This window comes from Chlamydotis macqueenii, chromosome 7 (genome assembly GCF_036417535.1).
Source record: "Chlamydotis macqueenii isolate bChlMac1 chromosome 7, bChlMac1.mat, whole genome shotgun sequence".
In the NCBI taxonomy this organism is placed as follows: Eukaryota; Metazoa; Chordata; class Aves; order Otidiformes; family Otididae; genus Chlamydotis; species Chlamydotis macqueenii.
The window spans coordinates 14,442,396-14,458,424 of NC_141562.1; the positions used below are offsets into that span (position 1 = coordinate 14,442,396).

Below are 16,029 nucleotides of genomic sequence, written 5' to 3' on the forward strand. Positions count from 1 at the left end.
CTGCCTTCTCCAGCTCTGCTGGCTGCTTTTTCATTTTATTCTGGGTTTGAGTTGGTGAGATTCCCCCCACAACTTTGTGGGTAATTTTGAGATTAAGAGAAATCACAAAATTAAAAAAAAAGAAACAAAAGCTAACAAAAGCATTTCCCATTCAAAAGTACTACTTTAAATGCATTTATCAGTAAGGATGAGGGATACCCACCACTTGGATCTTTCCTGAAGAGAGTGTTCATGACCGTGGCGTGCAGTTTCACCCTATCCCATTCTTTAAGCATCAGGCCAGAGGCCACGAACCTTTCCACCAGTCGATCCGCGATCACCTGCAATCTGGCAAGGCAAAAAGAGAACAGAGCGGCGTGAGGAAAGGGAGCTAGTCTCTGATGGAAAGCGAACACAGAGCGTGGCCTCTCCGAGGATGGCCCCCAGAGCCCAGGATGCCAGCTCCCGTCCCACCACCGGTTTGGCGCTGCCCCTCACGGGCTGCCAGCCCCCACATGACAATTTCAGGACTCTCAGACTACCAATTGTCACTGTTTTCTACCACTTTCTGGCTTTACATCAGTGATTTTTAAAATTAGCAATGACAAAGATTAAATGAATATCATTACAGACAACACTAAAACAAATTAACAGAGAATAGCTCAAGTGAAAACGGTGCTTTATTACGTTATAAAGTTAATCAAGGAAATAAAACAAATTAGAATGAATTATAATGGAAATTATTTGCCATGTGGGAGGCATCAGAGCACAATCCCTCGCTCAGTCTGAGCCATTTTATGTGCAGAAGGGCTTGCCAACCTCTAATTCTGTCTGCAGTTATGCAAGCTAAGTCAGGGTAAATCAAATCTCCTGCTTTACAGCTTAAGCCGATCAAGATCATCCAAAGATCAGGAAGGAACTCCACCCCTCAGCGATGCCAGCAACTACAGGAAGGCACACACCTCTCCAGCAGTCTGATCCAAACCACGTGGCTGCTGCTCTCCTCCAGTACTGGCCTTGCAGCTGAGAAACTCTGCTTTCTACCTGCTTTCCCCCATTTCCCTCAGCAAAGCACAGCAGGTTTTAGAAGGCAAGAGGTGCACGGAGCTGCTCAGCAACGATCCGTCTAGCAGAGCACAAAACAAGGCAGAGTTTTCTGGAAGGATCACAATTTGTCCAACACTGTGTCTGTTGGAATCTCAAAGGAAGCAAAAGAAGCTTTCATCGCTCTCCATCAGCACAAAAATATCTTCTTTCCCCTCCGCAAAGCTAAACGTTTTCTGGATGCTGGCTAACAGTTAAGGAGCTATGTTATGGGAGAAGTGCCAGAGGAATTAATTTGCAGGTGAGGGCAGGACCAGCCTGGGTCAAGGATAAAAACTTAAAATCACTTGGCTCTCTCTGAGCATGCTAAGCAAAAAAGCAGGAAAGGTGTTGCAGAGGAGAAGTCTGGAGGCCTCCAGCCTACTAGATCTCTGTGAAGGACAGAGAAGACATCAGCCCTTTCTCGGGGGAGCGGATGGGGGTCATTTTCAGTTTTGAGGCAAAGTGGATTTGAAGACCTCACTTCTCTCCCCTGCCAAAATCAGCTCTGCCACCCCTAACACACATCAGGATTTTCTGCTAGCTAAGTCAAAACGGATACAGCTGGCATCTGAAGCAGACCACGGCGCTAGTACCAACAATTCAAGGTGTCCCCAGATGCAGGCAGACACCATTGCCTCACTTCAGGCCCTACTTACACTCTAGAGGATTTCTCTACCAGCTCCTCAGGTTGCAGATTTATTTTCAGATTCACAAGCACTGCACTTCAGAGATGATCCAGAGCTCGGTGACTCAGGAGAAAAGAGGTCCACACTTCAGCTCTCAGAGCTGACACTTCGGATGCTTTCCACAACAAACCCACCAAAGGGTTTGCCCTCCCAACAAACCCACCAAAGGTCTGCATCCTTCTCATCTTTCTGAGTGCTTCTGCCCCGTTTCTCCCTGCACTTCTCTTGTCTCCTGGCTGATCTCTAGCTCGTCCTTGTTCTCCACCCACCTCTTTCAGGATAGGACAGACTTCAAAGCGGAAGAGGTGAGAAGAGGAAAAGATTTCAATTCCTACTGCCTCCCGGCAATTCTTACATTTTCATTTTCCCACCTATTTCCTTATCCCACTTCCGATCTGTTACTTCAACACAACCTCCAAAGTGCGGTTTTAAGCAGGGGGCCCCCCTTGCCTCCTCAGCCCTGGGGGAAAGGAGGTGCCAGAACATGTCCCTTCTTCCCTGAGCCAGTCCCTGCTCACAGCCTCTCTCCAGCTGCACTGCTTCGCGCTCCCTTTCTGGCTCCTGCCATCCTCCAGCAATGGGAACAGACACAAAAGGGCAGCACTGCAGAAAAAGAGAAGGCTGAAGCTCTTCTGGCTACTCCCCTACCCTCTTCTGTACCCATCTCACAGCCAGCAGTGTGGAGTACAACAGCTCTTACAATTCCCCAGTCTTCCAGAAAGCACTAAGAGCAAAGACGGTGCTGTCACTGGTGACGTATTTATCAAAACTGAGATGGAGGAAGGGTGTCCAGACACCGCCACATGCCGGGCAGTCCTGTTTGTAGAGCTAAAGCCAACAGCCACAGCGGCGAACAGCACAAACGCACGCACTGACACCCCGCAGGCTTCAAGATTTTGCACCAGCAGCTCAGGAGACAAGAGATTTCACACCCAGCGCCTATCCCAGGCTGCTTATAGACACAAAAGCCAACTCTGTAACCAAGTCATGCTTTTCTGAGGACCTTCTGGTGTAACTGGGTTTTAAGAATAATTAAGTGCTGCAGAATACGCCGGGCTGTCAGATTAATCTGGATTGCAGGCTGGGAACTAGACAGCAGAGGCCAAGTTGTCCTGCTTTCTAAGTCATCTCAGGAGTATCTCCTTGGCCATCTTATCACCAGGCAAGCCGTGACACCATTATTCAATCTGACAGACTGCTACAGAAACAAATGACATCTTTCAGCCGCGCCGCCGGTGACTGATTTAAAGAGCAAACACATCACTGCCTTAACCGGTTTAGGAAGCAAGAATGACTTCATCTTCCTGACTGCTGGCCCAAGGGCTGCTAGCAGTACCCACCAGCTTCGGTCGGCAAAGGGTTTCTCTGGCATGCCGCTACTGCTGCCGTGGCATGTGGAGGAGGAATGAAAGAAGAAAAAAAAAAAAAGGGTGAGGAACTCACCTGTCTGAGCCATCCTTCATGTGGACTTTGGCATAAAGGACATCTGTCATGGCAGGGTCGTCGTTCATGTACTCCACTCCAGCCACCTCCACTGTCAGGGGCTTGCCTCCAGCAATTTGGCTAAAATGCAAGAAATCCCTTGTGTTAAAAAGCAAAATATCACACCTGCTTTTGAAATATAACACGTAGTCCTCCTCACGCACACACTAAATGTTTGGTTTTACTAAGGGAATGACATACGTAGACACACACTGTCGGTGTTCAGAGGCCATCTCAACGTGGAGGTCTCCACTTACACGTCACAAAACCCACCAGCAATAAAATGGTACAGTTCTCATTCCAGAGAAGCACCTGCCTTCCCGTGAAGAGAACACACAGTGACACAAAGTCTCCAGCTTGTTGATTTTCTCTGAGAAAAGTCCTCAAAACAGAATGGAGTTTTAAGCACATTTCAAGACCCACTTAAAAACACTGGAAGTAAATAGAGCTGTTTTAAAATCAGCTCCAGCTACTCTTGCAGGAAGGCGAAACCAAAAACGTGTGCAGGGGTATAAAATGCACTCCCACACCTGTAAACGCACTGCGAAGCGTATCTGCTTCTGAACACACCACCTCCTTGCCTTCACCACCAGAACATCACAGGGAGGCGGGGCGCCGCAGCCAAAGCTCCCTGTGAGTCAGTGCCGTTGTCTCATTTAACGCCGAGGTCTCGCGGAAAGCACCGGCAGTGTGTCCGGGCAGGCAGAAGTAATAAAGGCGAGTTAACAACGCCAGCGTGACTTTGCTCTAACCTTGTTCAGCCTGCCCTAGAGACTGCTTTTGAGATTCTTGGCAAAGCTTCCCAGGTGGAATAAGAAGAGCGTGATTTCCCCTTCCAGTTGGTTTACCGGGAGGAAAACAGCACAAGGGCGCTGCCATGCAGGTGAGATCGAGAGCATTTGACGCCACGTATCGTAAAAAGGGTCAAAAAGGGTGCATCTTCCTTCATACGGCTCTGCCCCCATTTAGAAAAGTAAATTTAGAAAAGTAAAAAAGTAAAAAAATTGCTAATGAAGGTTTATATAGGTGGAAGGGAGCCTAAACTAATTTTCAAAGTAAATTTACTTGCGTATGGCAGGGGAAATAACCTAAAGGTCACATTCAGGTGTTGATTCCCCCTCCACTAAAGGAAATGGAGACTAAAGATTTTTGTCTGCCTCAGTTCAACCCACTTATGAGGAAGCTGGCACTTTCCAAATACAGAGCCTTCCCTTGAAATGCACTTGTATTTCTGTTCAACGGCTGAACAACTGAAGCCATCGTTTTAAAGGCAGAGGTACGAATTTTGGCCACGCGTTAATTCCCACAGATATTAGCTGGCACGGTGTGGCTAATTCTTCGCGTGCTGAGGCAATAAATAAATAAAAATCAAGGACCCGTGCTCTGTGTGCAAAGGCTTTGCAGAAAGAAATAAATAACGCAATCCCTCAGGCCATCTCCAATTTCTAAGCCGGACAGCGATAAGCTAATTACAGCGTCATTTAACCACATTTACAGTTAAAGCCCTAACATCTACAGTTTGGTGTTAACAGGCGGTGAAAAAGTCCGGGTCCTGGAGCAGCACCGAACGTTTCGGACCACTTACTCACATGGCTCGCGCTGGCTTCCCTGTGCATCGCTCCTCGCATCAGAAAACGCGTGTCAAGGACACCTGAGCGTCTGCTCTGAGGCAGGAGGGAAGCAGAGGGCCAGAGCCCACTGCAGGCAGCACAGCAAGGTAAAGGAGCTTGTCCCTCTCTCTGCAGCAGGCAGGGGAGAAGAGCACAAATTGCTCATGCCAAAATAACGAGGACGCGTGTGAGAAAAAGAAATGAGAGGAGCAGGTTTCTGGGGAATTTTGAGGGTTTAAGCTGAGCTGCAAGATGCTGTTAGACTTTTTGTGACTGCTGGGTGGTTTCTGCTGCTCCCATTTGAAACCTGTCAGCCTTTTTCTAAATGTCTAGATTTGAGACAGACTACTGAGCTGCTTTTCTCTTTGCTGTCCCTTGCCGCTTTACCCCGGCTCATGCCCTTGGTGGTGACATCCCTTTTTTATCACTTACTCCACAAAGTCCTCTTTGCATCGCTGCAGGAGGTCACAGGCTTTCCGGATCTCTTGCTCGTTCAGAAGTACCAGCGTCCCAAGAGTCAGGTGAAGCTTTGCAGGGTTCTGGAAGAGGCTGCTGCTGACTCCGTGATCCTACAAATCAGTCAATTAATCATGTATAGGTGTCTTATCTCATCCACGCATCCCTCCATCAGAGGGATAAGCGCTACAGAGAACAGCTACCAAGCCACTCACACCAAACCTTTTATCTCCACATCACCAGTCGGGTTGGTAGCGACTCAAAGTTGAAACGAGAAACAGAATTTCACAGGCTTTGCGAGCGAGCGAGCTCAGCCCGGCAGGCGAGGCGCAGCTCCCTGCCTGCTTTTTCATCGGAGCCACTGAACAGCAGCCTGGAAGCTCGTTAGGATAGGCTCTAACTCCGGAGCGGGGAACAGCAGCACACGCTCGTATGGGATTTCAAGAGGAGACTTCCATAGCTGTCAAAGCGGCAGTCGCCGTCAGCAATGAACTCAAGTCAGCACACATTTAAAACTCGAGTTCAGTCCATTTTTTTTGTGCAATAAAGCTGGAACCAGCTGTAATGCCAAGCTCTAAATGCTCTCTAAATCCTGTCTAAATACAGGTTGCACCTCACAACACAAGCACAGCTAATGCCAGCTCTGATAATTACATTTTTCTTGCTCCCATGTGCCCTATAGTTTGTTGAGATGAATTAAGTTTAAATTCCCTTTATAAGAAGAGCTACGTGTTGTTGCTGGGGAAGAAGCGTTCCCAGGTGGAGCAGTGGATTCAGCTTTAGAAAACGTGCTCTTTTGTTCTAGGATATTTATAAAAATACCTCGAGGATGGTTAACACACCCATATTAAAACAATTATTTCCACTTAGTGGCCATTTCCCATCCGCGCAGTGAATAACCTCCACTTCTAACTCCAGAAGAAGCCAACCCCACTTGCCAGGCCACCGAAGCCTTTCTCTGTCTGAAAAAAAAAATCCCCCGACTGAGAACGACAGCTTTGAAGCTTCTACCTGTGCTTCAGAGTTGGAAATACAACCTTTCAGACGTTTAAACACTGAAGCTGAGTTTAATGCCCCACATCTCGCTCAGCATTTTTCACATCTTGAGGACAACATCCGTACTCTCCTTCGTAGCGGCGCTTACGGGCTGGACTAGAGATGAGCCAGCCCGCAAGACGGAGGCCAGGGGCTTCCTCCAGCAGCTGCAGACGGCTCCGTCTCACTTCTCCCCGCCTTCCCCTCCCTGCTGTAAAAGCTTTGTGGCTTCCTTTAATTCATCCTGCTGGCTACATGCGTGATAGGGCATGATTTCTCTCCATCAGCGTTTTTTTCCTCCAACGGTATCCGTAGCCAGAGAATATTTGGCCCATCACAAAACAACAGCTCAGGTAACAGAAACTGGGAGAAAGGCTCAGTTGCCCACAGATGATGTACGGTAACGAGAAAGGAGTTCGCAGGTCAGGAAGGAAAAGCCCTACCCTCATTTTCTGCCCACAGCACGATTCATGCTGTGAACACCGACCTGCCCCCAAGGCAGCATTTTCCCCTGAGCTTTCCAACACCTGAGCGTGGGCTGATGGGTGACAAAGCGATGGCACGTCACCTCCGCAAGCCACGCTGCCGCTGCTGGGGAGGATTAGCAGGGAAGAGCGGCGCACAGCGAGCAGGCCAAGACCTAGATAATCTTCCTGGTTTACTCCCTAGTAATTCAGACAGCTCCTAAAAACCCTGCTCGCACCCGTACTCTTTCGCGGGCCGGCAGATCCCACTTCTCCCACACGTAAAATAGACGCTACGTCAGAGGCGGCTCTCCCTGGAGCAGGCACCGTTTCTGCGGGCATCTTAGCAGCGCTTTCGCGGCTGGGTGTTGCTCGCCAAGACACAAAAAAGCTTGAACTCATGTATTCTAACCCCAGATTATGATGTGCTATCAGCAGACTCCATCACCTCTCTAAAAATTTACCATTCGAACCGGGGCTCTCTAAGGATGTACGGAGAGGCAGGAAGAATGTTCCCTTTACGCACCATCCGTATGTGATAACGGTCCGTTTTCACTCCCTGTCGTGGTCAAAAATGGTCAAAACTCATTTCCACTCATTCAGCCTCAAAAATTATTTTATTTCCTCCTGCCTGCTACTTCTACCTTTGCTCTCATCCTTTAGAAGGGACACAGAAATGGTTTAATCTGGAGTCTTCACCTCTCTTTGCAAAGCCCAAGCACATTGTTCCTCCAAATCTAAGGTCCTGTAGTAGGGAAACCACAGATCCCAACACACTTCAGGCCTTCTACATGACAAGGCAAAGGATCACTCTCCTTAGCTCCTCCTCCCTGGCTGCATCCTCTCTACTGTTTTAAGAGTTCCCAGTATTTGCAGACAGCTTCATGTTTATGTTTTTTTTTCTTAATAGCAGGATACTGCATGCCAGCTCTATGCCCTCTCCCACCCCGATCCACAAACAAAGGAGCGAGCCAGAAAAAACAGCACTTCCTCGGAACTGACTGAAGAGCTGCAGGCTGGAAAACCCCGCCCATTTTCTGTCCCTTCCACTCCAAGATATAATATTTCGTTAGCAATGTTTGATATTTACAGGTTGCCATATATTACAGCAATCGTATTTCTTCGCCGTGCTACATCTGCAGCCCGTTAAGACTGCAAACGCCGCGTTTGCGCAGCTCTGAAAGACCCAGCTGTGATTTTTCACAGCGATGTTACTGCAAAGCCTCTTCCCTTTTCCACCTGCATGCTCAGACAGACGTTTCAGTCCTCCTCGCTCCGACACCTACACGACTGTGCGAGGAGATTTCCAAGGTCATCCAGCCATCCGGACCTCCCACTGCACCACATCAGTAACGAGCCTATCCAGGTGAGCCACCTCCCCGTATTTATATTAAATTACCCTCAACAGAGTCTCCTCTCCGTCCTCCTTCACTGTCTGCCTGCCCTGACACCTGAAATATTCCATATCTCAACACGAGGTTCATCTTAAAGATGGAAAAAAAGAAGTTAGAAAGCATATACCCACCAACACAACCCTCTGCTGTAAAATATAAATGAATGGTTGTCATGGTAACTGCTTCAGAGAGAAATAAGAGTCACTCACAAATGCTCAATGGCCAGAAGAAATCCTCACACACGCACACCTGGTCCTCTCCCTCCCTCACCGTTCTTACCGAGCCTCATTCAGAGACTGGAGTTCAGCTAATTCTGCAATGCTTCGCACCAGCAAGCTGCAACGGGAAGAGAAGCGCGCGGCTTCTGTCACCGAAACCCATTCAGATTTCTCCGAGCAGCCTGAGAAATGGTGTTGCTTTGGACAAATCCATAAGCTCTCTTACTGCTCTGTGAGGCACTGTTTTGAATTACTGTTTTCCATTACCGACGTGCTTTCCAGCAGACCCTGCTGGGAGATAAAGTGGTATTAGAGCGGCGGCGTTACCGGCCGGCGGAGTGATTGAGAGACAAGGGGCTGCAATATACTCCTTGAATTAATAGGCTGCAATATATCTAGAAACTCTTTCGCTAATAGCAGGAGAAGGAAGGGCAGAAAAACGAGGCACCGTACATTCCTAGGCTATATGCAAACCCCCAAATACCTGCCGCTCACCAAATTCCACATTGCAACCTAAAAATGGAAACTTTAGAGCTGATGTAAGCAGTACCAGGAACATTTCAGGCCCCCCCCCCCGAGAGGCACAGGGCACTGAGCAGCGCTGACGCGACACCGCAGCTCCCAGGCCAGGGCACCTTGTGCCCACACGGCGTAGAGAGCAGGAACTACAGCCCCAGACCTGCTCGCACCCATACAGACGTGTCCTGCCGCAGGGCAGCTTCAACTGCCACCGTCCTGGGACGTTCCCACCTTGCAGACTCCGCAGCAGCAAAAGGCACGCTGTGTCTCCGGTGGCACGCTTTCTCAGAGACGTTGCTGTTACTGGTATCGGGCTGATCCGTGCCTGGGTGGGGGTTCTGAGCACGGTTCGAGTCTGAGGTTACAAAGCCAGAAGTAGCTGTTGGGCTGAAATGTGTTCCCACGCGCACGCCCACACTGCGGGATCCCTAACGATGAAGCAGAGCCTTACAGGACTCAGTGCGAGAGGGACAGGCAAGAGGAGGAAAAATGAGGAAAAATTAACATGACTAGGCTGATCAGCAGTGGTCTCAGCGCTCCTCTGACCAAAGGTGGGTTTCTGCAGCTTTCCAGGACAACGTTTGGAGATGTTCCCAGGCAGCTCCTTCTGAATGTGACTGACAACACTGAGGAAAGCCCCAAAATAAATTTAATGAAAATTGTTTCTTAGCGGATGGCAGATCTCCCTGCCTACCCAGGGAGCCAAACTGACACTTAACGAGCGAGGAAGAGACAACCAACGTGACAGAGACAGATCAGGAGGGTCTGGAGAGCAAGTAGGATCACCAGCAGAGGCTGGGCCAACGGAGGGCTGCAGAGATGCGACCAAAGCAGCGGGCAGGAAAAATGAGTGGTCTACAAGGAGAAGCGCGAGTCCTGCGTGAGACCAGAGCATTTGTTGTAGTTCAGCCCCGATCGGGACCAGACTACGCAGTCTCTCTCTCGCTCCCCCCACACTCCGGGAGAACAGGGGGAGATAATATAAGGAAAAAGGCTCAAGGTTTGAGATCAACGGGGAGAAATCCTGTTGAGGGACACCAAGTGAAAGGACTGTAATAGCCATAAGCCCAGTTAGAAAGGGGATAAAGGGCAAGAGAAACACCAGACTGAAAGCACCAGTCTCAGTCCAGGGCCAACAGCTTAAACAGCCACTGCCAGAACCCCACGACGACGTCACCAGCCCCCCGAAAAGCTGCTTCTCTCCCTGTAAGCCTGGTGTGTCCCCCCACCAAGGACTGGAACTAGAAACCAACAGAGGGAGCCAGGCCACCACCGACGCCAGCCTGAAGTCCAAGACTCTGTGTCCAGCTAACACTTTCGTAGGCTATTTCCGTTCCCCTCTTCAGGGCTCTCCTTTAACAAAGGCAAGCTTTAACAAACGTAGCTGCTGGGTGGCAGCATAGATGATCGAGAGAGCAACATCTTCCTAGCCTGAGGAAAGGGTGCTCACGGCACCGCGCTGCTCGCAAATCCCTGGATCTACTGGCCAATTTCAGTTGTACTTGACACCAACTGGAAATCTGAGTGATAGAAAACTCCTAAGAAGTCATTGAAATAGGGTGGAGAAGAGGAACTTAAATCAGAACGGCCAGGAAAGACGAGACTGCAAAGCTAGCTCAGTTCTGCTCTTAGAGATGAGACAACTGACATGCAAGTGACCATGAAAACTTGAGCAAGACCGCCTGTCAGATCATTCACACCCACAGCACGAAGACATAGGAGACGCAACTTCTTCAGTTGTGCTATCTGCAAGATTGTATTTTCCCTTCGAAAGGCGCAAGCAGAAGTGACGGACAGGAAGGTAATAACCTCAGCCCACAAAACCCCTCTGCGTGTACGCAATCTAACCTGCAGCGGCTCTTCTCTCTTGCCTGGAGATGTCCTCCCTGCTCTCAGAGGACACGGCAGTTTAATAACACCATTCCGCCTTCTCAGCCTGGCCCTGCGTGCCGACATACCACTTCTGCCAAACTAGAAGCACGCGAAAATAAAACAGGGGACGCAGAGCTTTCATTTCATTCAGTTCCTCATTTCCGCTTGGTTTTAATTCTCAGGTGGATCCTTACCTTGGAGCATTTCTCCAACACTTCCTCCTTGAACTGCAGGAACTTCTCCTGGATGGCGGGCTGGTTGAGAGCGAAGGACAGGAAGTGCGTGAAGGGCTGCTTCTTACGGAAGCTGTCCAGGAGAACGTCGATTCGCGTTCGGGCAGAGATGACGCCGCCGCGATGCTGCCCTGTAATCACTACAAAGAAACAAAGCAACACCTGGCTGGTTTCTGTGAAGCTACAGCGAAGCTGTTGACGCCCATGCAAAATAAAGAGTAATTAAATGGATTGTGATTTCACACGATACTTATCCCTGCACTTTAAATTGGAGGATACTGCGAAGGTAAGAACATTTCACCCAGGAGATGCTAAGAGGGAATTAGGAAAAACCTGCACAACAGCACCTCTCTACTGTCAGCCCCGGGGTCACTGAAGAAGCGTTTGGAATTAAAACTCCCCATCACGCACAGAGAAATCTTCCCCAGCCTCCCTGCATGACTTAAAACGCCTGACACAGCCGTGCTTTCCTTTGCAAAGACAGGATGATGCCATCAAAAGTATCCCTCTGCTCTCAAGAAAGTCAGCTCCAAGTGCCTAAAAAACAATAACTACGAGTCGATCATTTCAGTGGCTCTTCAGATTTCCACAGTATTATTTCAAGTTGTCATAAAGGCAAAGTGAAAAAGAAAAGAAAATCTATCAAAGATTGAGATGGCCTGTATCGTTTGTGCGCGCACTTCAAGGCACCAAACGGAGAACACTTCAGCTTGAAAGGAAAGAACTGCAAGGAGCAAAATTTTCTTGGCTTCCTATTATTACATGTTTTCAACACCTCTCAGCCTTCCTAATAGTCCTTCACAGTTCTCAGGAAAGAAGTCAAGACCCACTTCTCGAGAAGCACCCCCACGTTCCTGCGCAGCACCGCAGCTGGATCCCCCTGTCACGAACATCAACGGCACACCGCGCCAGTTATCACCGGAGCGTGCGTAAGGGGCCCTCCAGAGACCCACACGGGCAGAAACCCGCACAGGCCAGCCCTCAGAGCAACATCTCCTTTTTTTTTTTTTTGGAGGTGATGAGAAGGAACGTATGGTACAAGAAAGCCTGGGTTAAGTGACAACGTCAGAAAGGCAGCAAGGTCAGCAAAACACTTCTCATGTTAAAGCAAATGCTGAAGTTTATTTTGTGCCTAAATACAGAACACGGTAACTTTTCCTGGATGTATATTACAGTTTCTTATTAATGAAATGGGATTATTTTAAAAACAAAACAAAAAAAACCCCACATTCAGGCCCAAAGTTCTCAAGTCAGTCACTTAAGGTCCAGAAGCGACTTCAGTGAGACTATTCACAGGCTTAAAATAGATTTTTTTTTTTTTTTTTTTCCCCAAAAAACTTTACACTGCTTTATGAGGATTTGTAGACAGAAAAAATAAACTCAGGAGAAAAGTGGAGAGATCTTCCTAGGGCCAGAAAGTGAGTCAGTGCCATGTCAGAAGGAGGAATTGAAGGAAAAACATCTCCTACACCCCCCTCCCTGCTCAAGGAGCCGACGGGAGAACGTGTGTTTTGCGCACGTTAAACTCACCGATTTCTCCTTCCACCCCAGGCTTGGGAATGCTGATGGAGGTTCGCGTCTCTGTTTCTAGCCTCTTCTTGGTCTCCCCTTTCTTCCCAATGATGTACCTGGAGGGATAAAAGTGCGAGAGAGTCACCGGGCCGCTCTCCATCACGTGCGTCCGGCCAGCAGATTAACCACGCTCAGCGCAGGCATTCGCCGGCGTCCAGATACACGACAGAACACTTTCCCTTCTCTGCATTTCAGTAAAACAATTCAACAGATAACACTGTCAAAAATAACCAGAGAAAGCTCCGAGCGCTACAGTAAACATCAGATCGGAGTCAATCAGCAATTCCAGCCGCGCGTGCTTTCCCTCAAAGCTTTCACAAGCTCCCCCTGCCAGGCTGCGCGCCCCAGTTCTTCCTCCCCTTCTCCTCCCCTCCCCGATGCTTTTATGTTCAAGGGAAGAGATGCTCAAAAACTCTCCCGCCAGCGAGAAAGCACCACCTGCTGTCTCTGTCGCAGGGAAGGCTAGGAGTCAAGCGCAGCAAAACTGCACTAGAAAGTCACTGCCGGTTTTCCCTTCCCAAATGCTAAATCCACATCCACAAAACGGAATACATTTCAGAGATCCGGCGCTTAAAAAAAAAAAAAAAAAAAAAACCAAACAAATTCTGCGCTCAACCGCTTCCCCAGCCGGCGGCAACTCAAATAAACCAGCAACACACAGGCTCACTTGTACAAGGGGCTGGGAACCTCCACTCTGCACTGGAAGCCTTTCTCCGTCTCCTCCACCACAAAGGCATCACAGGGTTCGTCCGCGCAGTCACTGGGGCCTACAGAAAAAAAAAAACAAAAACGACCTCGTATAACCTCTGTAAAGTTTGGCAGCACTTTATGTAGGACAAGACTCGCGCAGCCACCTTCTTCCAAGGTTAAATAAAGGAAGAAACGGACTCCCCTCCGCTACGGCTAACTGCTTTTTATTTCACCTTACTACCGGCTGCGGAAAACGTAACGACTGCTTCGAAATTCGCTGGGCTGGGAGGCGTAGGAGAGCAGTAGTTACAGCCCAGGTTTTCTCTCAGCTGGAAGTTCTGCAGCTGCTCTCCAGCGGGAATAGCTTCTCCTCTCGGCAAGGTGGAAGCCACGAGCCCTTTCAGAGACCCGAGCAGAAATTCAGAGTGGCAGAAGAACAGAAATAAAAAGCGAGGACAGTTTTGATCCAAGGGTTCGGCACCACGGTCCCCCCCGCCGCCTCGCGCAGGACTCTTTACCTGCGCAGAAATCCTCCTCCTCCTCCTCGTGGGGGTAGGCCTGCTCTTGAATGAGATTCTTCCTGTACACTCGCCCCCCGATCCGTATCAGCGTGGGCCGCAGAACGTCCATCCTGCTCCTCCTCCTAGCGCAAAAACAAAGGCGGCTGAGCTGGCCGGCGCCGAGGAGAGGAAAACGCCGAGGTTTCCTCGTGGATAATTCGGAAGAGGCATCGGGGGAGCTCTGAGGGGCTCAGCGTAAAGGTCTGTACCTTCGGAAGAGCAATAATTCCTCCTACACGTAAATATGAGAGATTTCAAAAAGGCAATATCTCCTCAAAGCTTAGGTCACTCATTCAAAGGCAAATTTTATGAGAATTTACAAGCACACACTTTGTCAGCCCGTAAAGCGCAATCCAGCGAAAACGGGAAATTTAAGCCGTGTCAGATACACAACGAAGCACGCGGTTTTTCGCCCCTGCAAGGAGGTCAGCGGCTGATCGCCGCTCTCCCTGAAACTCCCAGCTTTTAGCTAAAGCCAAAACGTTTCAGCACCATTCAGGATTCTGAGCGGTTCCACCTCGTTCTTTTCCACAGCCGCAGACCAAAGAGACTCCAGCCCCTCGCAAGGATTCCTGTCACCCTCCGCCAGTTTCTCCCAGGCCTAAGGAGCTTTTCACCGGGCACCAACTTCAACGTTTTAGAGTCAAGAACGTTTGATGGCGTAAAAGCAACAAGGCAACCCAAAGAACCGGCGGTTATCTGTCACAGACACCTTCGCTAGTCAAATTCCTGCGTTCACTGAAATCGTTTACACTGGAAGTGCAGATGTGAACCGTGCACAGAGGAAGACAGGCAATTCTTTTTTTAAATTGCAGGGCTGGTGTCACAGTTTCTTGTCACCGGGCTTTTCAAAGCTGAGGTGTAACGTTGCCCCGCCGCGCCAGCAAAGCCTGACGGGGGTCTTGGCTCTAGGCACAGGCAGGAAGAGCCACGCTGCCGTGGCCTGTTGTCACGGCTTGGCTGCAGTCAGCGATCGAGTACCACGCAGCTGCTCGATCACCCTCCAGCTCCCCAGGGGTTGGGGAAAGAGAATCGGGAAGAAAAGAAAAGTTGTGGGTTGAGATAAAGATGGTTTACTAGGATAGCAAAGGAAAAGATAATAATATACACATTATAATGGTAATAACAATAATAGAAAAAAACAATAGAATCATAGAACACTTTGGGTGGGAAGGGACCTTCAAAGCCCACCCAGCCCAACCCCCCTGCAAGAAGCAGGGACATCCCCAACCAGATCAGGTTGCTCAGAGCCCCGGCCAACCTGGCCTGGAATGTTTCCAGGGATGGGGCGTCCACAGCCTCTCTGGGCAGCCTGGGACACTGCTCCACCACCCTCAGTGTGAAAAATTTTTCCTTATATCCAGTCTACCTCCCTCTATTTTGAAACCATGACCCCTCATCCTGTCACACCAGGCCCTGCTGAAGAGTCTCTCCCCACCTTTCCTGCAGCCCCCTTTGGGCACTGGGAGGCTGCTCTCAGGTCTCCCCGGAGCCTCCTCTTCTCCAGGCTGATAGTAAGTGATAATAATATTTAAAAAAAAAAAAAAAAATCCACGAAAAATCCAAATGCTGTACAATTTCTCACCGCCCAATGACCAATGCAGCCTGTCCTGAGTTCAGAACAAAGAGGAAAAAAAAAAGCTGTAAATGATGCTGGAGTGATTCCAAACAGGGAGAAGAGAGAGAGCCAGCTCACTGGCCCGCCCCTCACTGACCCTTACGGCCCGGAATACTCTCTGTGGCCAGTTTGGGTTAATTATTCTGGTTTTCTCCCTCCCAGCTTCCTGCACCTGTACATTAGCCAGACCTGGGAAGCCGGACAGCGACCTTGATCTCTTCAGCACCAACTCGTAACAACAGAGTGTTTTTACCAACACTCTTCACCCACGAAACCCAAACCACACCGGCTACGGAGAGGAAAATCAGCTCCATCCCTCACAAAACCAGGACATTCGTGTGTGTGTGTGTGACAGGGACAAAGCAGCCCGGACCTGGCTCCTGCGGCAGCCGGGGCCTTACCATCGCCGCCCGCACCGAGGAGGCCCCCGGGCGGGCCCGGGCCCCTGCCCTGGCAGGTACCGGTAGGTTTAACGCCCCTCGCCTCAGCCCCGGCGGGTACCGGTCGCCGCAGCCGTTGCCAACGGTTACCGGTCGCTCCGCCCCGCCCCACACC

The 16,029-nt window shown here is 49.7% G+C and overlaps 1 protein-coding gene across 8 annotated transcripts in view; it reads right to left on the reverse strand.

Moving 5' to 3' along the window:
- The window catches only part of ASCC1 (activating signal cointegrator 1 complex subunit 1), a 31,046-nt gene that overhangs the window by 14,461 nt on the left and 556 nt on the right, over positions 1-16,029 (reverse strand). For 3 of the 8 annotated variants that reach the window (XR_015259048.1, XR_015259049.1, XR_015259047.1), the window contains exons 1-8: positions 14,066-14,088; positions 13,815-13,939; positions 13,274-13,373; positions 12,565-12,662; positions 10,996-11,174; positions 5,276-5,412; positions 3,195-3,314; positions 203-327 (exon numbers count right to left, since the gene is read on the reverse strand). Coding sequence is in view for 5 of the 8 variants with exons in the window: in XM_086751975.1 (XP_086608101.1) it covers positions 203-327; positions 3,195-3,314; positions 5,276-5,412; positions 10,996-11,174; positions 12,565-12,662; positions 13,274-13,373; positions 13,815-13,926 (871 nt within the window). In the remaining 3 variants the exon portion in view is untranslated. Of the gene's footprint in view, positions 1-202; positions 328-3,194; positions 3,315-5,275; positions 5,413-10,777; positions 10,893-10,995; positions 11,175-12,564; positions 12,663-13,273; positions 13,374-13,814; positions 13,940-14,065; positions 14,089-15,875; positions 15,959-16,029 lie in introns of those variants that run through there. The other 5 variants (XM_086751973.1, XM_086751976.1, XM_086751975.1 and 2 more) reach the window with 4 other exon arrangements.